This window comes from Exophiala spinifera, assembly GCF_000836115.1.
Source record: "Exophiala spinifera strain CBS 89968 unplaced genomic scaffold supercont1.9, whole genome shotgun sequence".
Classification (NCBI taxonomy): domain Eukaryota; kingdom Fungi; phylum Ascomycota; class Eurotiomycetes; order Chaetothyriales; family Herpotrichiellaceae; genus Exophiala; species Exophiala spinifera.
The window spans coordinates 887,388-905,748 of record NW_015622521.1 but is presented as its reverse complement, the minus strand read 5'-3'; the positions used below and the strand labels follow the sequence as shown (position 1 = coordinate 905,748).

The 18,361-nt window shown below is 52.8% G+C and overlaps 4 protein-coding genes across 4 annotated transcripts; 1 reads left to right on the top strand and 3 right to left on the bottom strand.

Annotated features, from left to right (window-relative positions):
• Positions 1–474: 474 nt before the first annotated feature.
• Positions 475–5,587, top strand: PV08_11359 (uncharacterized protein; the record flags this gene model as incomplete). Its single annotated transcript, XM_016385669.1, has 3 exons — positions 475–851; positions 901–5,279; positions 5,334–5,587. 3 exons carry the CDS (start codon positions 475–477, stop codon positions 5,585–5,587), a joined length of 5,010 nt encoding a protein of 1,669 aa, XP_016230613.1.
• A 1,179-nt stretch (positions 5,588–6,766) lies between these two features.
• Positions 6,767–8,939, bottom strand: PV08_11358 (uncharacterized protein; the record flags this gene model as incomplete). The annotated part of the gene is made up of 5 exons (XM_016385668.1): positions 6,767–7,727; positions 7,876–8,058; positions 8,125–8,154; positions 8,251–8,523; positions 8,587–8,939. The coding sequence occupies 5 exons, from the start codon at positions 8,937–8,939 to the stop codon at positions 6,767–6,769; spliced, it is 1,800 nt and encodes a 599-aa protein (XP_016230612.1).
• A 1,584-nt stretch (positions 8,940–10,523) lies between these two features.
• On the bottom strand, positions 10,524–12,809 carry PV08_11357 (uncharacterized protein; the record flags this gene model as incomplete). The annotated part of the gene is made up of 1 exon (XM_016385667.1): positions 10,524–12,809. One exon carries the CDS (start codon positions 12,807–12,809, stop codon positions 10,524–10,526), a length of 2,286 nt encoding a protein of 761 aa, XP_016230611.1.
• Positions 12,810–14,799: 1,990 nt separating this feature from the next.
• PV08_11356 (uncharacterized protein) lies at positions 14,800–17,501 on the bottom strand (the record flags this gene model as incomplete). Its single annotated transcript, XM_016385666.1, has 2 exons — positions 14,800–14,943; positions 15,003–17,501. 2 exons carry the CDS (start codon positions 17,499–17,501, stop codon positions 14,800–14,802), a joined length of 2,643 nt encoding a protein of 880 aa, XP_016230610.1.
• Positions 17,502–18,361: the final 860 nt, after the last annotated feature.

The window sequence follows — 18,361 nt, the reverse complement described above, 5'->3', positions numbered from 1 at the left end:
CCGCCCACATCTCTCGTTCCCACCCACACACAACACCTACTCTTTCTCTGCCTCTCCTGCTGCGACGCCATTTCCTCCGGCCTCTTCGACGACAGAATCGCACGTTCCTTCGAAACCCCCGACCAGAACCACGCAGTACAAGCACCCCATATCCCACGAGTACGAGTATTGATTGTCCTGTGATCCGGCCCTCGGCTCTGTCCGACCCTTTGCGCCTAAACATTACACAATCAAGATTTAGCCCATACCTCTGCCACTGGTCGCCTTGCCTCGAAGAAGTCGCCATCGGGTTTACTGTGCTGTGTCGAGTTTGCCCGTAACGTCCTACCGAGATCAATGGATACCTGGTCAATGTCCGTCGCTGAAATGCCTTGAAGCAAACTTGCGCAGGCTTCAGTCTTGATCCATTGTTCCGCCGATGACCATGGTTGTAGCGGCATCCTCTCTATATTCCTACCTTGATTCATGACCGCCATGGTCTCCGAGTCGACCGTCAGCACTCGCACGTCGCTGATTTCGCTGGACCCGGCTATCGCAAGCCACATCACAGGCACCACCCGCACCACGACCGTACCCGAGACCTCGCAACATGGCTCCAGTCCAAGAAAGACCGCCAAAATTGCAGACAGCGACGTATCGCGAAGGCATATTAGGAACAATTCTGCCCCGAACGTCAGTGGCAAGAAGAAAGTGGGATCATTAAAGCGGGTGAAGAACAGTACAGAGGTCTTGAGACAACGATCCGCCAGGTCTTCCAAGAAGACAAAACCGTTGGACACGATCCCCGACACAAGATCGGGTCGCAATTTCACGGTAGGCAACGTGGGCACTGGCGGAATCCTGTACCTCAAGTGAGTGCTGCCTTTGCGCGCAACAAGCTGAAATCTTAACCTGTCGTAGGCCATCCGCGAAACAAGCCCACCCACGTTCTGCAATATCTCCCCCCAGGTTGCCGACCACGGCGCCGCCAGCATTGGGACATGAAACCCATACTTTGACGGACCAGAAACCTGTGTCGAACCCGTCAGTCACTTCGCACACCCGTTCGGCTTCCCCCAGACGAGTCAGATCGTCGGACAGAAAGGTCGCCATACCCAATCATGTTCGCTCGCAGTCCTTTTCAACAGTCGAGGAACGTCGTCGATCCCCTTCAGCGTCCAAATCAAAGACTGTGAGGATCGTCATTCACCGTCCTGAGAATGGCCGGCCCAGCACAGCCGGTCAGTCCATTGAGGAAGAGGAGGAGGATGAAGGTCTGCCGACTCTCGAGGTCCCCATTCCACACTACCGCATTGGCACTTTCCGCTTCAGCACTCAAGGCACTCCCATGCTGCGCGGTTCGTCATTCACGATAGGATCGGCCACGCCTTCAGATATGACACCCACGCCAGGCCTCATGCAGGCCGACCAATATTTTGGTGCTCCGCCAGCGTCCAGCTTAAAGGCATTTGCAAAGCTGGACGCCGCCATTCCCGGGCAGCCCGCAGGTCGCCAACGGTCAAAGTCGCAGCTTACGACCTCTTCCAACTCAACCTCGGCAACCACGTCCACATCGGCAACCTCCATTCCGCCCGAAGTCTTCGATGATTTGACCCAAGTCTATGACGATCCTTCGGTGGTTCGGTATTGTCAGAATGTGAGGGAGATAACAGCCGCCACTCCAGCACGTATCATTGCCCAGATCTCCTCTGACTCCTTCATGGATTATGAACTGGTCTCTGACTTTTTCTTGACTTTTCGGTCCTACATGTCCACATCCACGGTTCTGGATCTCCTGATGGCACGGTTGCGCTGGGCCATTGCCCGCATGGAAGACGATGGCCGCATCATTCGTGTTCGGACTTTTGCTGCCCTGCGACATTGGATCCTGAATTATTTTATGGATGATTTCTATCCCCATCCACGGCTTCGAGAGCGTTTCTGCCACGAAGTCAATAAACTGTATGCTGATGTCAAGGCAAGCCCAGTGCATGGGTTTAGTGACCTCAAACTCTTGCGCGATCTCAAGCGGTGCTGGAATGGGCGCTGCTCCCTTTGTTGGGACCCAGCAGATTTCGATCTGGACGGCGACCAGGAGAATGACATCCAACCTGGAGGTGATGATGACTCGGAAAGCGCCCGGACACCCCAGATTGGGCCGCCTCACGTAGTGCATCCACGTTGCGACACTCCGCAGACAGAAGTTCTCCGGGGCCCGGCGCACAGTTGGTTCGAGGCCGAAGCCGTTTCTGTGCACCAGCATCACGATCAAGGCTTCGATCCAGTCACGGACTCCCTCATGAGTGACGGCAGCTTCCAGGCAACTTCATGCTTTCCTCACAAAAATCTTCTTCGTCTGGGTGCCGACCCTGATTCAACGTCGCGAGGTCCTCACCCAGTCTCCGTACAACTCAGGCGGAAAAATGCACCCTCCAATTTGCAAGTGAACACGCAGCCCAACTCCGTATCCAAAGTGTTGGGTCACAGGCGGGGACCTAGCTCGATCGATAGTAATCGTGAGCATACTCCTCGCAAGACTGAACCCGAAACCCCCGCAGTCGGTTTCGAGGATGGCGACATGATCAGAGGTCTCCTTTATAGTCCTAGCGGTCCCTTTGTGCAAATATTGCCATCAGCTTCCACGCAGTCCCTGAGCAATACGCAGTCTGGCGATTCACAAGGCCCGCAAAGGAAGGAACACGGACGCCACGGGATCACGCAGCCTATGGGCAGGAACATATTTGGGTCTCTGCGAAAAGTCCTCGGGAACAGGCACGGACACGCCGACGTGACACTGATGAGTGTTTCACAATCTACGACCGACGTTCCAATTAGAACTCACAAGGCGCCAATGCCTCTAAACGTCTCCAAGTCATATGATGAGCTTCGGGGCAAGGCTGTGCCTACCAAGGTGAAGAAAGCCGAGGTCCGCATTGATCTTCTGTGCGCTGCAGTATGTCAGAATTACGAGACTACATTTCCCACCAAACGTCAAGTCCATTATAGTGCCCTACTGGGCAAACGAACCTCGTTTGAAGCGATGGATATGGATGACAGTCAAGACAAAAGGCTGCGAATGACCAGTCATGCCACCGCTCAAAGCGGTTCAATCTTGATCGTCGATGGAACAGGCCTCGATCTGCCTGTCATGGCTGGTGCTCTTCAGGCGGACAGCCGAGGCTCTTTGCATGAAGATCCCGCCTTGATACCACTGCCTCCAGAGGTACCGGTAGGCGATGATGGACTGATGAGCGACGATAGTTTCGATGCGATTGCCACTCAGCGAAGCTCTAATCTCTTTGGAAACCAGTTGGGCTTGGGCGCTGGAAGCAACGACACCCTTGAGCAGCTGACGAGTAGTCCGCTACTACCTGAACCTGTGCAACGCGAGCATGAATTTGAAGACCTCTCACTGGACAGACGTCCACTTTCGCCTACTACCGCTAGTTCCGGCACAGTACGGGGAGGAAGCGGCTCCCTTGATATTCCTAGACCAATGACGGAGGATACTGAGTTTCAGGAAAATGCTAGTCCAGTCAATGACGACGGTGGACTATCGCACGAAGAGGCGAAATCTCATCCAGACAACAAATTACCAGCCCAGACCTTGAGGAGAAGGCCTGGGGGCAACCTGCGACGAGTGGAAAATGTTCAGCAGCTCGATCAGGCGATTCACCACTCTTCCCTCTATACTGCCAGCATTGCGTCTGTATCTTCCCATGAGTCTTTGTTACTCAGGAAGACGGTAACCCGTCGTGCTTCGGAAGGAGGGCCACGGCCTGGAAAGCCGATCTCGATGATCAATACCCACTCTTCCCAGCATCTTCGCCCTTCATTCGAAGCTGCTGTGGCAGGTTTCTCTGCCATCCCCGATGACGACGACGGTGGGTTGGAAGCGACACTCATGAAACTAGAGGGAACGTATGAGAAGAAATCACCTCCGATCGACCGGCACCCTCATGACATGGCTGGACATCGTAGGTCCTTGCCAGATTTGAGGATGACATCACAGTTGGAACTCGAGGGGCCACTGCAGCCTTCAATCACTGCTGAGCGAAGACCTGAAGAGCGTGTAGTACATGAGACAGTACAAGAACTAGGACCTGAAGACAGCCAGGAAGATTTGATCTCAGAGAAACCCGAGGTTTTGGAGATCAAACCATCGTCTTCTCGAAGATCGTCAATATTTGGGCTGCCCACCGAGTCTGTGGCCGACTCTGAAGATTCATATGGTTCTCTCCCGCTGCTCAGGCGCGAGACGGCTCACGACAGCGCTACTGAAGCAGTGCCTGCTCAGAGTAAGCACAGGCCTCCTCCTATTGCTCCTGGTTACTGGGCACAAGATCCTCCTCAATTGTTCCACTTGCCAAAAGGACCGCCACCCAGTGCAACCAAATCACGGCATAGCTTCCCTAGACCAGAGACAGCTGGCAATGATAGTAATCGATCCTTTCTGCTGGACGAGGATGAAAATCTGTCTGATTTGTCGTCCGAGATTTCGGTCGATATTATCAATTACTCCGAGATGATAGGACGCTCTATGTCTCCGATGCTCGCTGCACCAGGAACCGCCATCTCTGGACTGGAGATCCCTGCTCATCCTCTGACGTACGCCTCGGTGGTCAATCTCAACGTTCCGGAACCCACCACTAGAGTGTCGGATCCTCTCCCACAGACCGGTACCGTTCCGTCGCAGGCACCAGCATCTCTTGCTCGTCCAGGACTTCGGGCTCCTGGTTCGTCGTCTCAGATAATAACGCGACTGCCGGCTGGTCCGGCTCACTTACCATTTGTCCTTGCATGTGACTCACAAGTCCTTGCTCAGCAGATGACTCTGGTCGAGAAGTCGGCGCTCTGTGAGGTCGAATGGTCTGACCTCGTTGAAATGCATTGGAATAACAAGGCTGCGGACGTTTTGGACTGGGTTGAATGTCTTGCTGATGGAAGTATTCGTGGTATTGACTTGGTCATCACTCGCTTTAACCTTGTCGTTAAGTGGGCGGTGTCCGAGATTGTGCTCACCCATGATATCTACGAACGAGCACGAGTCATTACGAAATTCATCCACGTCGCAGCTCATGCGAGAAGACTGCATAATTACGCAACCATGCTGCAGCTAACTATAGCCCTCACATCGACGGACTGCACACGACTTACAAAGACCTGGGATATGGTCTCTAGTCCGGACAAGTCTCTGCTCAAGCACATGGAGGCGCTTGTACAACCCATTCGCAACTTCCATGATCTTCGTCTGGAGATGGAATCAGCTGATCTCAGTGACGGCTGTATTCCTTTTATTGGTGAGTCGCAGAAAGTCTTGACACAATAATACCCATGCTAATGTTGACAACTAGGTTTATATGTGCATGACTTGACCTACAACGCACAAAAACCGACCCACATCCCTGGTGGACGTGGTCAAGAGACTTTGATAAACTTTGAGCGTTATCGCACAACGGCAACTATTGTCAAGGGGCTTTTGAGGCTAATTGATGCAAGCTCAAGATACACCTTCGCACCAGTACAAGGTATTATCGAACGATGTCTTTGGTTGGCCGCTTTGGGGGACGATCGTATTCGACGTGCCAGCAAAGCTTTGGAACCATGATCGGGGACATGGTTCGGGTGTCAAAAACCACAAATCGGCGGCTGATTTCTTGTGAAGAAGCGTAAATATACACTTTCAGCGATTCAGCGACGGCGTTTTGTTTCAACAGCGAGCAACGAGGTTGGGCGCAGGTGAGGGAGGTAACGGCAGCTTTCTTTCCTTTCGAATTTTGTCCTCTTTGGGGTTATGAGCGAAGAAGCGAGCATCCTTGTCCGGAACAGTCTTCTGTTGTCCCGTTATTTGTGGCGGTTGGCATTGGAGATACACGACATCGTACGTTGGGCCACGTTAAAGGGGCGGAAGGAGGAGCATGATTTATTCAGCGGTTAGTATACATATTCGAAATGTAATTTTGGCTAATCGGCAGGGAAGGAGGAGGAATGGTGGGATCAGTCACCTACCTGGGAAGGGTGGTGTTTTGGATACCAGCGATCTGTACTAGTTAGTGTACAGGAAGGAGTATGAAAATAGGGTTGTTGTTTTGGAGAGGGTACTCCGTACATAAGTAGCGGATATGGAACATGGTGGTATGAAGGAAGACAGCGTGGACTAATTAAGCAGTACATAGGTACAGAGTGCAGAGTAACTCATACAGCTCGCTACATAGGTAGCCACTCGAGTAGTTTATATGTTTTTTGTTTGTAGATGTGTGTGTTTTGTCCTGATCATGTGTGGCGGTGGGGTGATGGAGCAAAGCACAAAAATTCCTCCTCCCGCCTAATGCTCATCTCACATGTGGTGGTGTTGCGGATGGGTTGCATTCCACCCGAGCCCGGTGATGACGGCCTCTTTGTTTCCCCCCCAAGATTGTCCCGGTTTCTTATTGAGTACGCACGCTAAAAAAGCAGAAGATACGGATTATCGATTGTTTGATTGATTGGCGGTGAGTGCGCCGTAAGAAAGAAGAAGAAGAAGAAGGAGAAGGGGTGGATTATTTGGTTGATTCGTAGTTTGACTACGCCGCGAGAAGGAGGTACCTGGCTGGATTGTCGATTGATTGATTGATTGATTGATCGATAGGTCGGTTGGTAGTAAGTGAATGAGGAAGTGAGTAAAGTGAGTGAGTGAGTGAGTAAGTAAGTGGCTTTGGGCGGACTTGGAGCTTGGTCTTCTCATCCATGCACTGCCTCATCGATTGTGTGGCGGCGGAGGCGGTGGTTGTTGTTGTCATTGTTGTTGCTACTGCTGCTGCTGCTGCTGCTGCTGCTGGTAGGCGTGGCGAGAGTATGACGAACCGTCTCCCAGTTCAGCGACTGCAGCAGTTGGATCGCTTTGTCCGACGGGCGCTGCAGAACCGGTGGAAGCTGAAGTCGGGCCGGACACGGTGGTGTTGTTGGTGTTGGTGTTGACGGCCGTGGCGGTGGAGGCGCTGGTACGACGGGGATGACTGTTGGAAGCATCGAATAATCCGCCGCCGCCGCCGCCACCGCCGTCGACTTCAGCCGGTAAGGGCAATGCTGGAGAGTGAGGTCCGCCTGTAGCGGCGGCGTAGTATCCGCCTTGAGGGTACATCGGGGGAGGAGGAGGAGGAGATTGAGATGTCGGCGGGTAATAACCTGGTCCACCTCCACCGAAAGGTACACCACCAACGGGGACACCGTACGGATCTTCCGGACGGTGGTATTGGGGATATCCGAACGCAGGACTGTACCCGTGTTGTGGTGGTTGTGGCTGTCCGTAGATTCCTCCTCCTCCTCCACCACCACCCATGTAAGTATTATTGTAACTCATTTGTTGCTGCTGAGGGTGGCGAGGACTGCCCGGTAGTGGAGGAGATATCGTCGTGGCAGTAGACATGTGTTTGAGTTTGTCATTGTTGAAGTCAAAGTCACCGTTGGGATTCTGTCCTGCCGCCGCGGTGTAGGCTGATGCTCCTGGTGGTGCTGCGACAGCAGAATCGACAACAACACCAGGACGAATAGGACCACCTGCCGCCGTTGCCGCTGCCTCCAGAGCGCGCATCTTCTTGCGCCGACGGTGACGGACGGCGAGACACGCCCAGAGGCCCAGAATGAGGAGAATCCCAGCCACACCTACTCCGGCGCCTATCCCTGCTTTTGCACCCGTGCTCAGGTGCGTTTTGTCCTTGCCACTTTCTCCTTCCGCATTGTCGGCGCATGGGAGACCGAGTGCGAATACCCTATTGTCGTGATTCGGCAGAGGTCAGTTTCGGTCAAGCGTGTTACGTATGTATCGGACGATCATCGAGATGGGAAAAGGACAACCCGTGTGTGTATCGCTTGGAGGGGGACTGGAAATGGACAAAAAGGAAAAGAAGCACCACTCACTGATTGATTATGACGCTCACTGTAGGTGTTGTGGTCGTGGATGCCGCTGCCATCGAAGCAGATATGACTGATGTGATGGATGACAGTACCGACGGAGCGGGAGAGTAGACCGTCGTAGTAAGCGTGCTGACGCACGGTTGATTGCCGATTATGCTCTGTCCGTAGTGTGTGAAACCACTTGGACTGCGTTGCGTTGATTCGAGAATCAGTATTCCATCAGGACCTTAAGTAGAGTAGGGTGAGACGTACCAACATACTGGGTCGAGATCGACCATGTCGCTGTTAACGAATACGTTAGCACCGGTTATCCAGTTCTCCAGCGTCCATGACACCAATTCCTTACAAAAAGAGCAGACGCAGGCTACTAATACTAACCTTGGACACACAGTAAGTGGAGCTGCGCTCAACATGGACACGACCCCAGTTGGTGTGGGACTGGGCGTTGTGCCTGTCCATGAAGTCGTAGGGCTCGACTCGGAAGACGATGCATCTCCATCATCTGAACCACTTCCTGTCTGTGATGGTTTGAATTCAGTAAAATTCAACGACGGGCAACATTCTGGTCTGTCGTCTGAACAACCGACGAGAGGAACTTCAAGAGACCCTCCGTTTGGGAAGTTGATGATTGTGAATTGTGGAATGCCACATCTAACACACAGTCAATATTGATCACAGCCTCTCTATGTCCAGTCTGGATGGACTTTTCCTTACGTTCCAACAAGTAATGCTTGACCTGTAAACGGCACTGTCTGAATCGCAGGGACACTTGTCGATGTGTTGCTCGGACCAGGGGACGTGGTTGACCCGTCAAACGTACTGGCAGTTGTGTAGGAACTGTACAGTGTGGTACTGCTAGGATATGCAGCAGCCGTTGTGGTGGCTGCAGTATCTAATGATGATAGTGATGACAATGAAGTTGCGGTTGTAGTAGCAGCAGAAGCAGCACTGTCGTAGACTGTCGACGAGTAGACGTTTCCGTAACTGTCTGTGCTGTATTCGACTGTTTGAGCGAGTACAGAACAATTCAACCACAGCGATAATACCAACAACAGAGAAGACCACATCATCGCCTGCAAAACTCGGTACTGAAAACTAAGTCTCTCGAAACGGACTGTCTCACGAGGGAAAACAATACTATCTGAGAGATTTGGTATGTTGAAAGTAAGGAGAAGGCAGAGGAAGAAGAAGAAGAAGCTGGAGGGGCGGGAAGACAGCAATACTTCCTCCTTTTTTCAGCCCTACCGTAGTCATCATGGCAGCATCAGTAGTACCAAGCAGCCACAGAGTGGGATACGGGTCCTCGTACTTTGTAGCTCTGTACAGTACACACTCACGCCGCAGACAAGGGTGACAAGGGTGACAAGGGTGTCAATGTGCTAAACAGGATTTGGGCTTTCTGGGGGGCTGAAAAAGGCAACATGGACGAGTAGAAAGATGAAACTTCCTTGGACGGCCTAGACTTCCGCGAGGCCGGGGTCGGGAGGAGATGCACAGCCCTTTCTGTGCAAGACACGTCTGTGAACACGAGAGATAGAGGTGGGATTGAGATGCCTGGCCAACAAAGAGTCGGGCTGGTGTACCAACGCAGGCATCTTCGGATACGAGAAGATGCATCTTTGCCCCCGTTCCCAGTGTCCAATGTGAATAGAGTGATCCCGGGCCCTTGAAAATCAACAACATAACGAGCAAGTATGATTCGCGGGAAGGATCAGTGGCTGCACGCCGAATTCAGCTCGCTACCGATTGATTGGAGAGAGGCGTTGCTGGACCCCAAAGCCAAATACGAGTTTGACGGTCACCGCACACGACTCACGAGAGTCGTGCCACGATCGACACCAGAAGAGGCCCCGGGTGGTTCAGCTCGCGCTTTGTATTGTATGTGTCGAATGGAACATGCCGGGGTTTGTGGTGAAATAATATCCACCAACCTGGCCAAGTAACCAGCATCTGGGGTTCTCAGGCTCTAAACGCTTTTCGTAAGGCTTTGAGGCTGTCCCACGGGTGATGAGAGTAGACGCTGAATTGGAGGGTATGGCCTTCGGAAGGGCCGTCCGGATACGAACGATCGTTCTCGAGCACTCTGACACTGAATGAAAGGCCCGGGGCGGTCTCGATCCATCTGAGATTTGCGGCGCCGTTAGCACAAGCGAAAGCAAAGACTTGGACAAGCTTGATAACTGCACGGAACAGACATTCGCTTTCAGCTGCCAAGACTCCAGAGTGCTAGCGTGGCAGCTTCGAAGTCTCGGCGCAGCCTCGTCCTTTGCTCTACATACAGAAGACCCGAGGGTCGAGATGAACATGGGGATTCGTTCTTCAGCTTTCCACGACTCTTTCAGACCATGTGAAAACATCGTGGTCGTAAATCTACTCTATGCATATGCTTGCTAACCAAAAACACGTACACACACTCACTAACCACCGACCAAATCGCAATCACCACCCATTCATTCATTACAGGCATTATGCAATTTTCCCAGATATATTCCCTCCCAACTTTTCTCGCTTGCTGAAGAAAGACGTTCCCAAATAACCCAGGCATAGGCAAGAAATGCACGAAATATATGTCGAACGCAAAATATGTACTCCCTCAGCTGGACGAACCAGCCTCAAGCATCCCGCACAGAGCAGAAGAAGTATGTGCATGATCAGACCGCCATGATCTCAGCAGCCCACTTCTGATCATTTGAATTTGCAGTGTCGAGTTTGTGAACGCCCTCCATGGTAGGTTGCAGATGACCCTTCCCAGCTGGCAGCGTATTGGGCTCGTCTGCACCGAGATCGGTCTTCTCACCAGCGTCGGAAAAGACCAGACTTGTCGAACGGGCAAGAACATAATTCTTGAGAACCTCGCTATTACGTGCAAAGTTCGGCCCCAGTGAAGGCTGTGGCAAGGACAAGAGTATGTTTCCTTCTTCTGTTGGATTCGGCTCTTTGTCCTTCTCTTTTTCTTTCTTGAATTTGACGCTGTCAGACACTGGAGTTGTGCCTCGGGCTGGAGTAAAGAAAATATCCGAGTCCGACCCTGCATGTGAATCACGGTGGGAGATTTCCGCTGTGGTAAGAATAACCGGTCTCTGTTCAACTTCTGCAGTCTGCGCCGGAATAACATCCACAGCATCCGTGATTATGGGTCGATTCGTCAGAGCATCATCGTGCATGACCAGGTCATTGACTATGACCTCGTTGCCTAGATTGTCACCGTCGCTCATCAAAGGAGCACTCTCCATGATTTCGGTCTCTTCTTCTTCATCGATGACAGAGGTGTCGTTGCGTCGACCATGCAGACTGGCGAAGCGGACAAACTTGGGAGGATCTGAGAGACGCTTCGCTCTTCTTGGACTTGACATGGCCTTCTCTCTTGGCGACTGCACAGTGTTTGTAGGTGTAGTGGGCGGTTCGATGGTAGCTTGTCGGGTGTCGTCTTCACCAGCCCCTATCGGAATGATAGGTGTATATTTTCCCCCAATGCTATCCGAGCTCTTTCTTTTCGAGCTCTCGGGCGTTCTCTCCATCTCGAAACTGAACTTCGTGCGCAAGTTTTCATTTTCCAACACTGGGCTCAGCTCGCTGCCATAACCCGATGGTCTCTTCAATTTCCCGCAGCAAGCGCATCTGGCATAGACTGGGGCAGAATAGATTTCCTTTTGCTTTCCCTTCCACTCGCTGGGGATTGTGACAGAGAGCGGGCCTACCACAGGATGTGCTGTCATGTTGTCATCTTCTATTGTTGCTCCATCGACCTGGGTAGGAGAAGTGACCACGGGTGTTTGGTCTTCTGTCGGGGCTTCTCGGGCTTGAAACTTTTCTTTGTCAGGGCTCTTGCCGCCCAAAGATAAAGTACGTTTCCGAAGCTTTTTCAATTTGCCCACGCTCTCCGGACTGTCGGTGTGAGATTTGTCACCACCAAAAAGGGCACCATTGAGAGTGAACCGCTTTTTCGGCTCCTTTTTAGGAGTTTCCGGAGCTCTTTCGACCGCTGGTGGTGACTCCGTAACTGATTGAGCTGGTAACTCACTGGCCGGTTGCTCAGTTTGTCGTTGAACAGTATCGGCAAGTTGCTCGTCGTCACTTTGAATTTTGGGCTGGTTATGTGGATCGTCAGCAGGGTCCAGGGATGGAAATTGCTCGGTATCGTTGACCATCATCGACACAGGGGAATCTGTTGTTCTGGGCGGACTGTCAGGTCGGGAAGATATCGCACTGACGTTGGAAATGGAATTGTTGCGGAGACTCTGAGCTTGATTGCCTGGCATTTCCTGGGGAGGTCGAGGGCGATCCGGTGAGGTACTAATGGTGCTTTGGCGAGGTCTGGAGAAATAGGAAAGAGGATTTGACACAATATCGGCGGCTGGTCGTTGAAGCATGTTCATTGACCCAAGGTGAGTAACTTCGGGACCGCGGTAGGTGGGAAGCCCACGATACATCGAAGATCCAGAACCTGAGCTCGATGGCCGCGAGGATAGCCCATTTGCAGCCATGAACGCGGCATGACCATGACTTCGAGGTCTAGGAGCATAAATGTGGCCGTGAGCATGACCTTGGATCGGGGTATGACTGTGGCTACGGGTGCTGGATTGTGACAGTCTTCGATGGCCGCTTGGAGTATGAGGTGGTGTTGGGACGTCTACCGTCGACCTTCGAGAAATCGAGTCGCGGTGCTTTTGTGCCTGGTTTATAGGAGAATGATCCTCCGGTGTGGTGGGTGGCGTTGCATTAGTTGAGCGCCTTGAGGTCGAGTGCATCGACCCTCTTGCACTAGACTGACTACCAGTTGCTGAGGCGAGGGCGTTGTGGTTGAGAGACCGGATTTCGGCAGGTGTCAGCTTTGCAACGTGTCCGCTGTTTCGAACGGCATGGCGTTGTCGCTGCTTGAGAGACTTCTGCAACAAGGCCATATCGAAATCATCTGTAAGAGACAAAACGTAAGGCATGTTAGCAATCTAGACATATGTAACCAGCCAGATAGGTGTGCCGCGGGTAACATGGCCAAACCAGTGGGGAGAAATGGGGTCAGTGGGTGTGCTCGTAAGCCTCCCATACAATGTCACCATCACCAAAGAATTGCTGGCGCGGCCGTCGCGTATTCGACAGCAGTTGGGGTTCCCCATGATAAGATAAAACTATATACTGAGACAGGAACAACTCACCCGGTGCACGAGCCGCAGGGGAGAGAGGTAGGCTGGGCATGGCTGGAAATGCGCACTGACGACCACGGACTTTTCTCCAGCGCAGTATGAAGGGTCCTTGGTCGATGCCGTCAGCACCACGGCTGGGAGACCCAGTCCGCTGGATGTCGTCGACCACTCGTTCGTAGTTGTTCGTAGATTTTCAGGTTGGTAGGTGCGACGTAAAACAGCTCCGGTAGCAGCCGTATTAACGACAAGCTGGAATGGTTTTCGACAGGAATATCCGCAGAAGCGAGAGACGATCGGTGATTACAGTCCAAGTAAGGGAGGCTGGGGCGGGTTGATGATCATCAGGGATCCAGTCAGTTATCCTTTGGAGCTCGTAATGGAAATCAAAAAGACAGACAAGGGTGAGACGTAACGAGTGTCGTTCTCATCTCTGCACGTCACTCGGTCGGTTGCGCAATAGCCGGACATCGATGATTCGAACGAGAGAAAGTGACCAGAAAAGATGGAAAAGAAAGGCAGGGAGAATGTTATGCGACGATAAGTGTACGTGATCGACAAACATTGACAGTTGCGATCTTGAAAACGAAGCGAGGGGATGGCAGCAGGAGGGGCAAGACGTCGGCAACAGGAGACGAGACTCACTAGACTTGCCAAAAAAGACTCCCTTCTTCGGTAGCGCCAGCTGTCCGGCAACTGGAGGAGGTGAAGGACGCTTCACTCAGGTCGCTAGGGTCTTGTCGCGTGATAAGAGATGTCTTTCCAGGCATTCCATGGTTTCGGGGTGCTTCCCAGCAAGACTGTGCGTGGTTTGATCTCTTCCTCTCTTTCCTCCCTGGCCGTCTTCTGTTCGCCGGGAGCAGTCGTGATGCCCTTCCCATTCCCTAGCATGGGCTCTTCCCCATGCATCCCGTGCTGGGTAGCAGCCTGACAGGTGCCACCGACGGCGGTGTAACCCAGCGGGGGATGGTGGAAATCTGTGTTCGTTGGCTGGGTTTTGGCCAGTGTCTGAGTCTGGCAGGGCCATAGCCAATAGAACGCGCCAGAAACTGCAAGGTAAATCGCCTAAAGCGCCTCGGGACGCCTCTTCTGCTACGACCAAACCTTTGCTGGAAGACTAGCGAGGCCACCAAGATGCCGTGGGCCGGGCTCAGGAATCAACGGTGGACAGTGGACGTCCGCAACAGTGGTGACAGGTGCTTCAAGTGTATTCGGATATGTTCTGTGTACAGTACATACTCCGCGACATTAAATCAATAGTTCACCACTGTCACTCTGTCAGTAAACGAAACGAAACTTGTCAGTCTGAAGTCCTGATGGCTGGACTTCAGACGTCGGCCGTTCCCCGAGTCGTCCGAAGCTGTGGATTTCCACGTTATCTTATTGCTGACGAGGCCCAAGCCGAAACGGCTGTTAAACTTATCACGATGTGAAACCCTTGTCTCTGCTTTGCCACAAGACATAGCGGAGTTACTCCAGCAAATTTCACCAGAAAGTTATCAGCAGGCTTTCGACCCGCAAGGTTGGTTGTGTTGTTGAAGCGTGTTTCCACTCCCCATCCACAACAATTTCGTTGCGGTCATGTTAAGCAAGATGTCTCATGTCCAGATCTTTGATACTTGGAATGCGTCATGTTGCTCTCCGAAATCTGCCGCGGTGCATTTACCCATCGTTATTGTTGAGCTCGCATTTACGCCGTAATTCGTCATCATTATGGACAAACACCCGCCAAGGGTCGATCTCCAGCGCCAGCAAGTGAGTGCCGTGGGATATCATATATACATTATATTCACAAAGCAAGACCTGTACCGTCGCCCGTCCACCTGTACAAGGCGAGCACCTCACGCCTCCAGTGTTGCTGCTCAGCTAGATCTTCCGGAATGCGCCCTCGGACTTGCTGTAGCGCAGACCTCATGACCTTGCGGAAATTGCGCTGCATTCCAAGTTAGTTTCCACGGCGTTGACATTGACCGGATACAAGAAGAGACTTACCTGATATTGAGTATCCAATGTGGCGACGCAAGCTTCATGAGCCCGGACGATGGTTTCACAAGCCTTGACCACATCCGGACTCACGTCGCCTTGGAGCTTGTCCGCGAATAACAGTAACAAAAAGCTGCCCTGAAGCAAATATACACCGAAAAAGAACGGCATGAAGCTCAAGTCGGGATCATTCTCGATAATCTCAGCCACGGCTTCCGCAGCACTAACGGCGTGGCCAGTCGCCGTGACAAACGATTGTGACGAGATCCACAGATCGTTATCGTCCAGCAAAGCAATAGGATCCCACTTCCCGGTCAGCAGAATGTGCAACACATGCATGATGTGCGTGCCATATGCCACCACTGTTTTGGTCTGCAAAGCCAGTTCCGAAGCACTGTGTGACTCGTTGGTTCCAGCGGAGACAACCGAGGGCGTCACAACATCATTGTGGCTTATTTCTGGGAGGTGGCCGCCGGAAGCCTCAAAGTCCTTCAAGCTTTGCCCATAGGTCTCCAGTTGCTGAACAATTTCTTCGGTATGCTCATCCCAGTTCTTGGCCTTGTTCGCTCTGGGACCAAACCGAGGGCGGTTACGCGCATGATTGAGATCCAGAATCTCTCCCAGAATGACCATCAGAGGCAGGAAATAGCCAAACACACTATGGGAGGTACATTCAATGTTTAATCCTCGCCTTCGACGAGCGGGATCCGACGCCCGCTCGAATTTGCCTGCTTGAAAAGCATCATCATCCAGCGGTTGCAGTAAACTTTCGCATTCCTTGTTGAGAAAGAACATGGGTCGATTGTAGCACAATGCCAAATGTCGGTCTTGCATGTACAAGAGCCACCACGTCCGTCGTCGTTCCTCTCTCTCCTCTTCGGACACATAGCCCCTGGGCTTCCGACGATTTTCGTCGGTGGAACTTTTGCGGCCGTCCACAGTATGGCCGTCCGTGGCACTGTTCTCTTCGCCGTCCTCCTCGGCAGGGTTGGGCGGCAGCTCACGACCGAGTCTGATCTCCCTGGCGAGCGACCAAGCAGCGTTCCACCATCTCAGGCTGGCCGCCTTCCTTTCACTTGCCGAAACTACGGTAGCGAGGTGGATGTAGGTGGCCAAATTATCGACTTGTGCACGGTCAGTTCCGTGACCATTCGCCTGCGATGGCACGACCAGCGCGCCGAGTGCTGCGTCATTGTGCGGTAGGTGCGGATAACTTGAGGTAGGGGTATGTGCAGACGTATTTGGGTGACTGTGAATTAACGGCTTCAGCATGTTGATGGTCAATTCAAGGAGCCGTTGACATATCCTAGCCCGAGCGTCCAATTGATTCGTCAAGAAAGCGGCATCACTGGTCTGCGCAGCCGTCCAGAGCATGCTGGCTAATAACGCAGGCGTACATGGCCGAGGATCAGTAGGGTGTAGGATGGACTTTTTGCGGAAGATATAGCCAAGCACGTACGGGTTGGCAGGTCGTAAATAGGCCGAGGTGGAACTGGTGAAGTATTGTTCCAGGAGATCGCATGCTAGAGCTTGTGGAAGGATAGGCTCGATATGAGGGAGGAGAGGGCGCAGGACAGGGTACCGGAGGGTATCGGTAATGCGCGGTTGGGTTGGCATGGGTTCGTTGATGAACATGGGAGAGGTCAGGGCTAACCAGTCCGGCGACTCAACCATAGGCGCCTTGCCCATGAACGCTACCGAGTAGTCATCCCCCAAAGGAAAGCCGAAACCTTGGGTAGCGCCTTGGACGTGCATAGAGTCGAGAGACGGTGCAGGGTATGCTTGGGAGGGAACAGCAAAATCGATGGTTCGGGGTTGTGCGATCTGGGGTACCAAAGACTGGTCTATCTCATGCATTGGACCACCATTGTTCATGCCCATGCCCGTTGTAGGGTCAAAACCGGCGAAGAAATTGTTCTGGGGGTGGTGGCCTGTGTCAAATGTCGCACTTGGTGGAGTGTGGTTGGAGGGCATGCCGTTGGCGTCAACTATGTCGACCAGGGAATCTCGTGTGGTGTATGAAGTGTTGGAATATTTCCTGACACCAACATCTTGCCTCATGCTCGCAGGATTTGATGTGGGCGGAACATTCGCAATGGCCGACTCCTCGTTCTGATCTGCCTCCTTCTTGGGTGCCCTTCCTCGCTTTTTGTGAGCTCGTGCGTACTCACACACCAAAGAATTATCGGTACAGTGGGCACATGGTTGTTTTCCATCGCATTTTGTGCGCAGCTGGTTACACTGGTCGCAGGCTCGACTGATTCTGCGGCGAACTGCTGCCGAGGCATCGTTGACAACGCTGCCGTCCAGTTCGGATTCCCTCCTCTTGCGGCCTGCCTGTAGATTGGAATCCGACTCATAAGACTGTTGGTTTGAGTGGAGGATTGAGGAGAGCTGCTGGGATTGCGATTGCGACTGCGACTGCGAATTCAGCATGTCCGGCCTCTGGCCGTACTCATGAAATTCGGCGTAGCCATTGTGGGATTGTGGGGGAATGCGGGAGAGCATCTTGGACAGCAACCGTGAGCGACGACGGCAACAGCAAGTGCTGCTGTCACATCTCAGAGGGAGCAGTTCTTGTTGGGTTCGTCGCCAGATGCAGTGCTGGACGAAGCATGCAACAGTGAAGAACACACAACCAGACCAAGACCAAAAACACAGTCTGGAGGCTCAGGTAGGCAATGTTACCGGCGGGAGAAATGGAGAAAGATGCCGGTGTCGGTGGCGCGGGCGTCAAAGTGGTGATGCTTTGTGGATGGTGGAGCGTGGAGCTTCCGATTTTCACTCACATGAGTCGAAGGAGGAACAGCACGCGGCAGTGGTGCAGCGCAGGGGCCCGGCAAATGGTATACGAGGATGGTGGCTGCATGTTCTCGTACGCGTGCAACAAGAAAGGTGATCAGAAGACTCTCCAATGCCAGGGCGTTGAGTCGCACTGTGCCACAGACACGCGAAGAAAAAGCGTGGTCTCACTAGCCGTGGTCAACCCGGGCTGAGGGTGCCGAGAAGGGGAAAATGAGGAGCAGTACGAGGGGGAGGAGGAGGAGGATTCGAGGAGCAAACGGGGTACAGGATGGTGTTCATTGATTGCGGCCGCCGCTCTAGTTAACCACTCGCACACCGTCGGCAACAACTGGCTGTGGCGGGCATGCCTATTTTGCTATACCCAACCTGGTAGGTAGAATAGTCACGGTTGCAGTACTTCTGGGGGGTCGCTTCGCTACGCCGCTGACTAGCAACCCGTACAGGTGCGAGTACAGGTACCCTTGCCCCCCTAGGCAGGTCCCTAACAAGACCTAAGTTAGTCCAGATAACTCCCTGTAGCCTGTAGCCTGTAGCCTGTAGCCTGTAGCCTGTAGCCTGTAGCC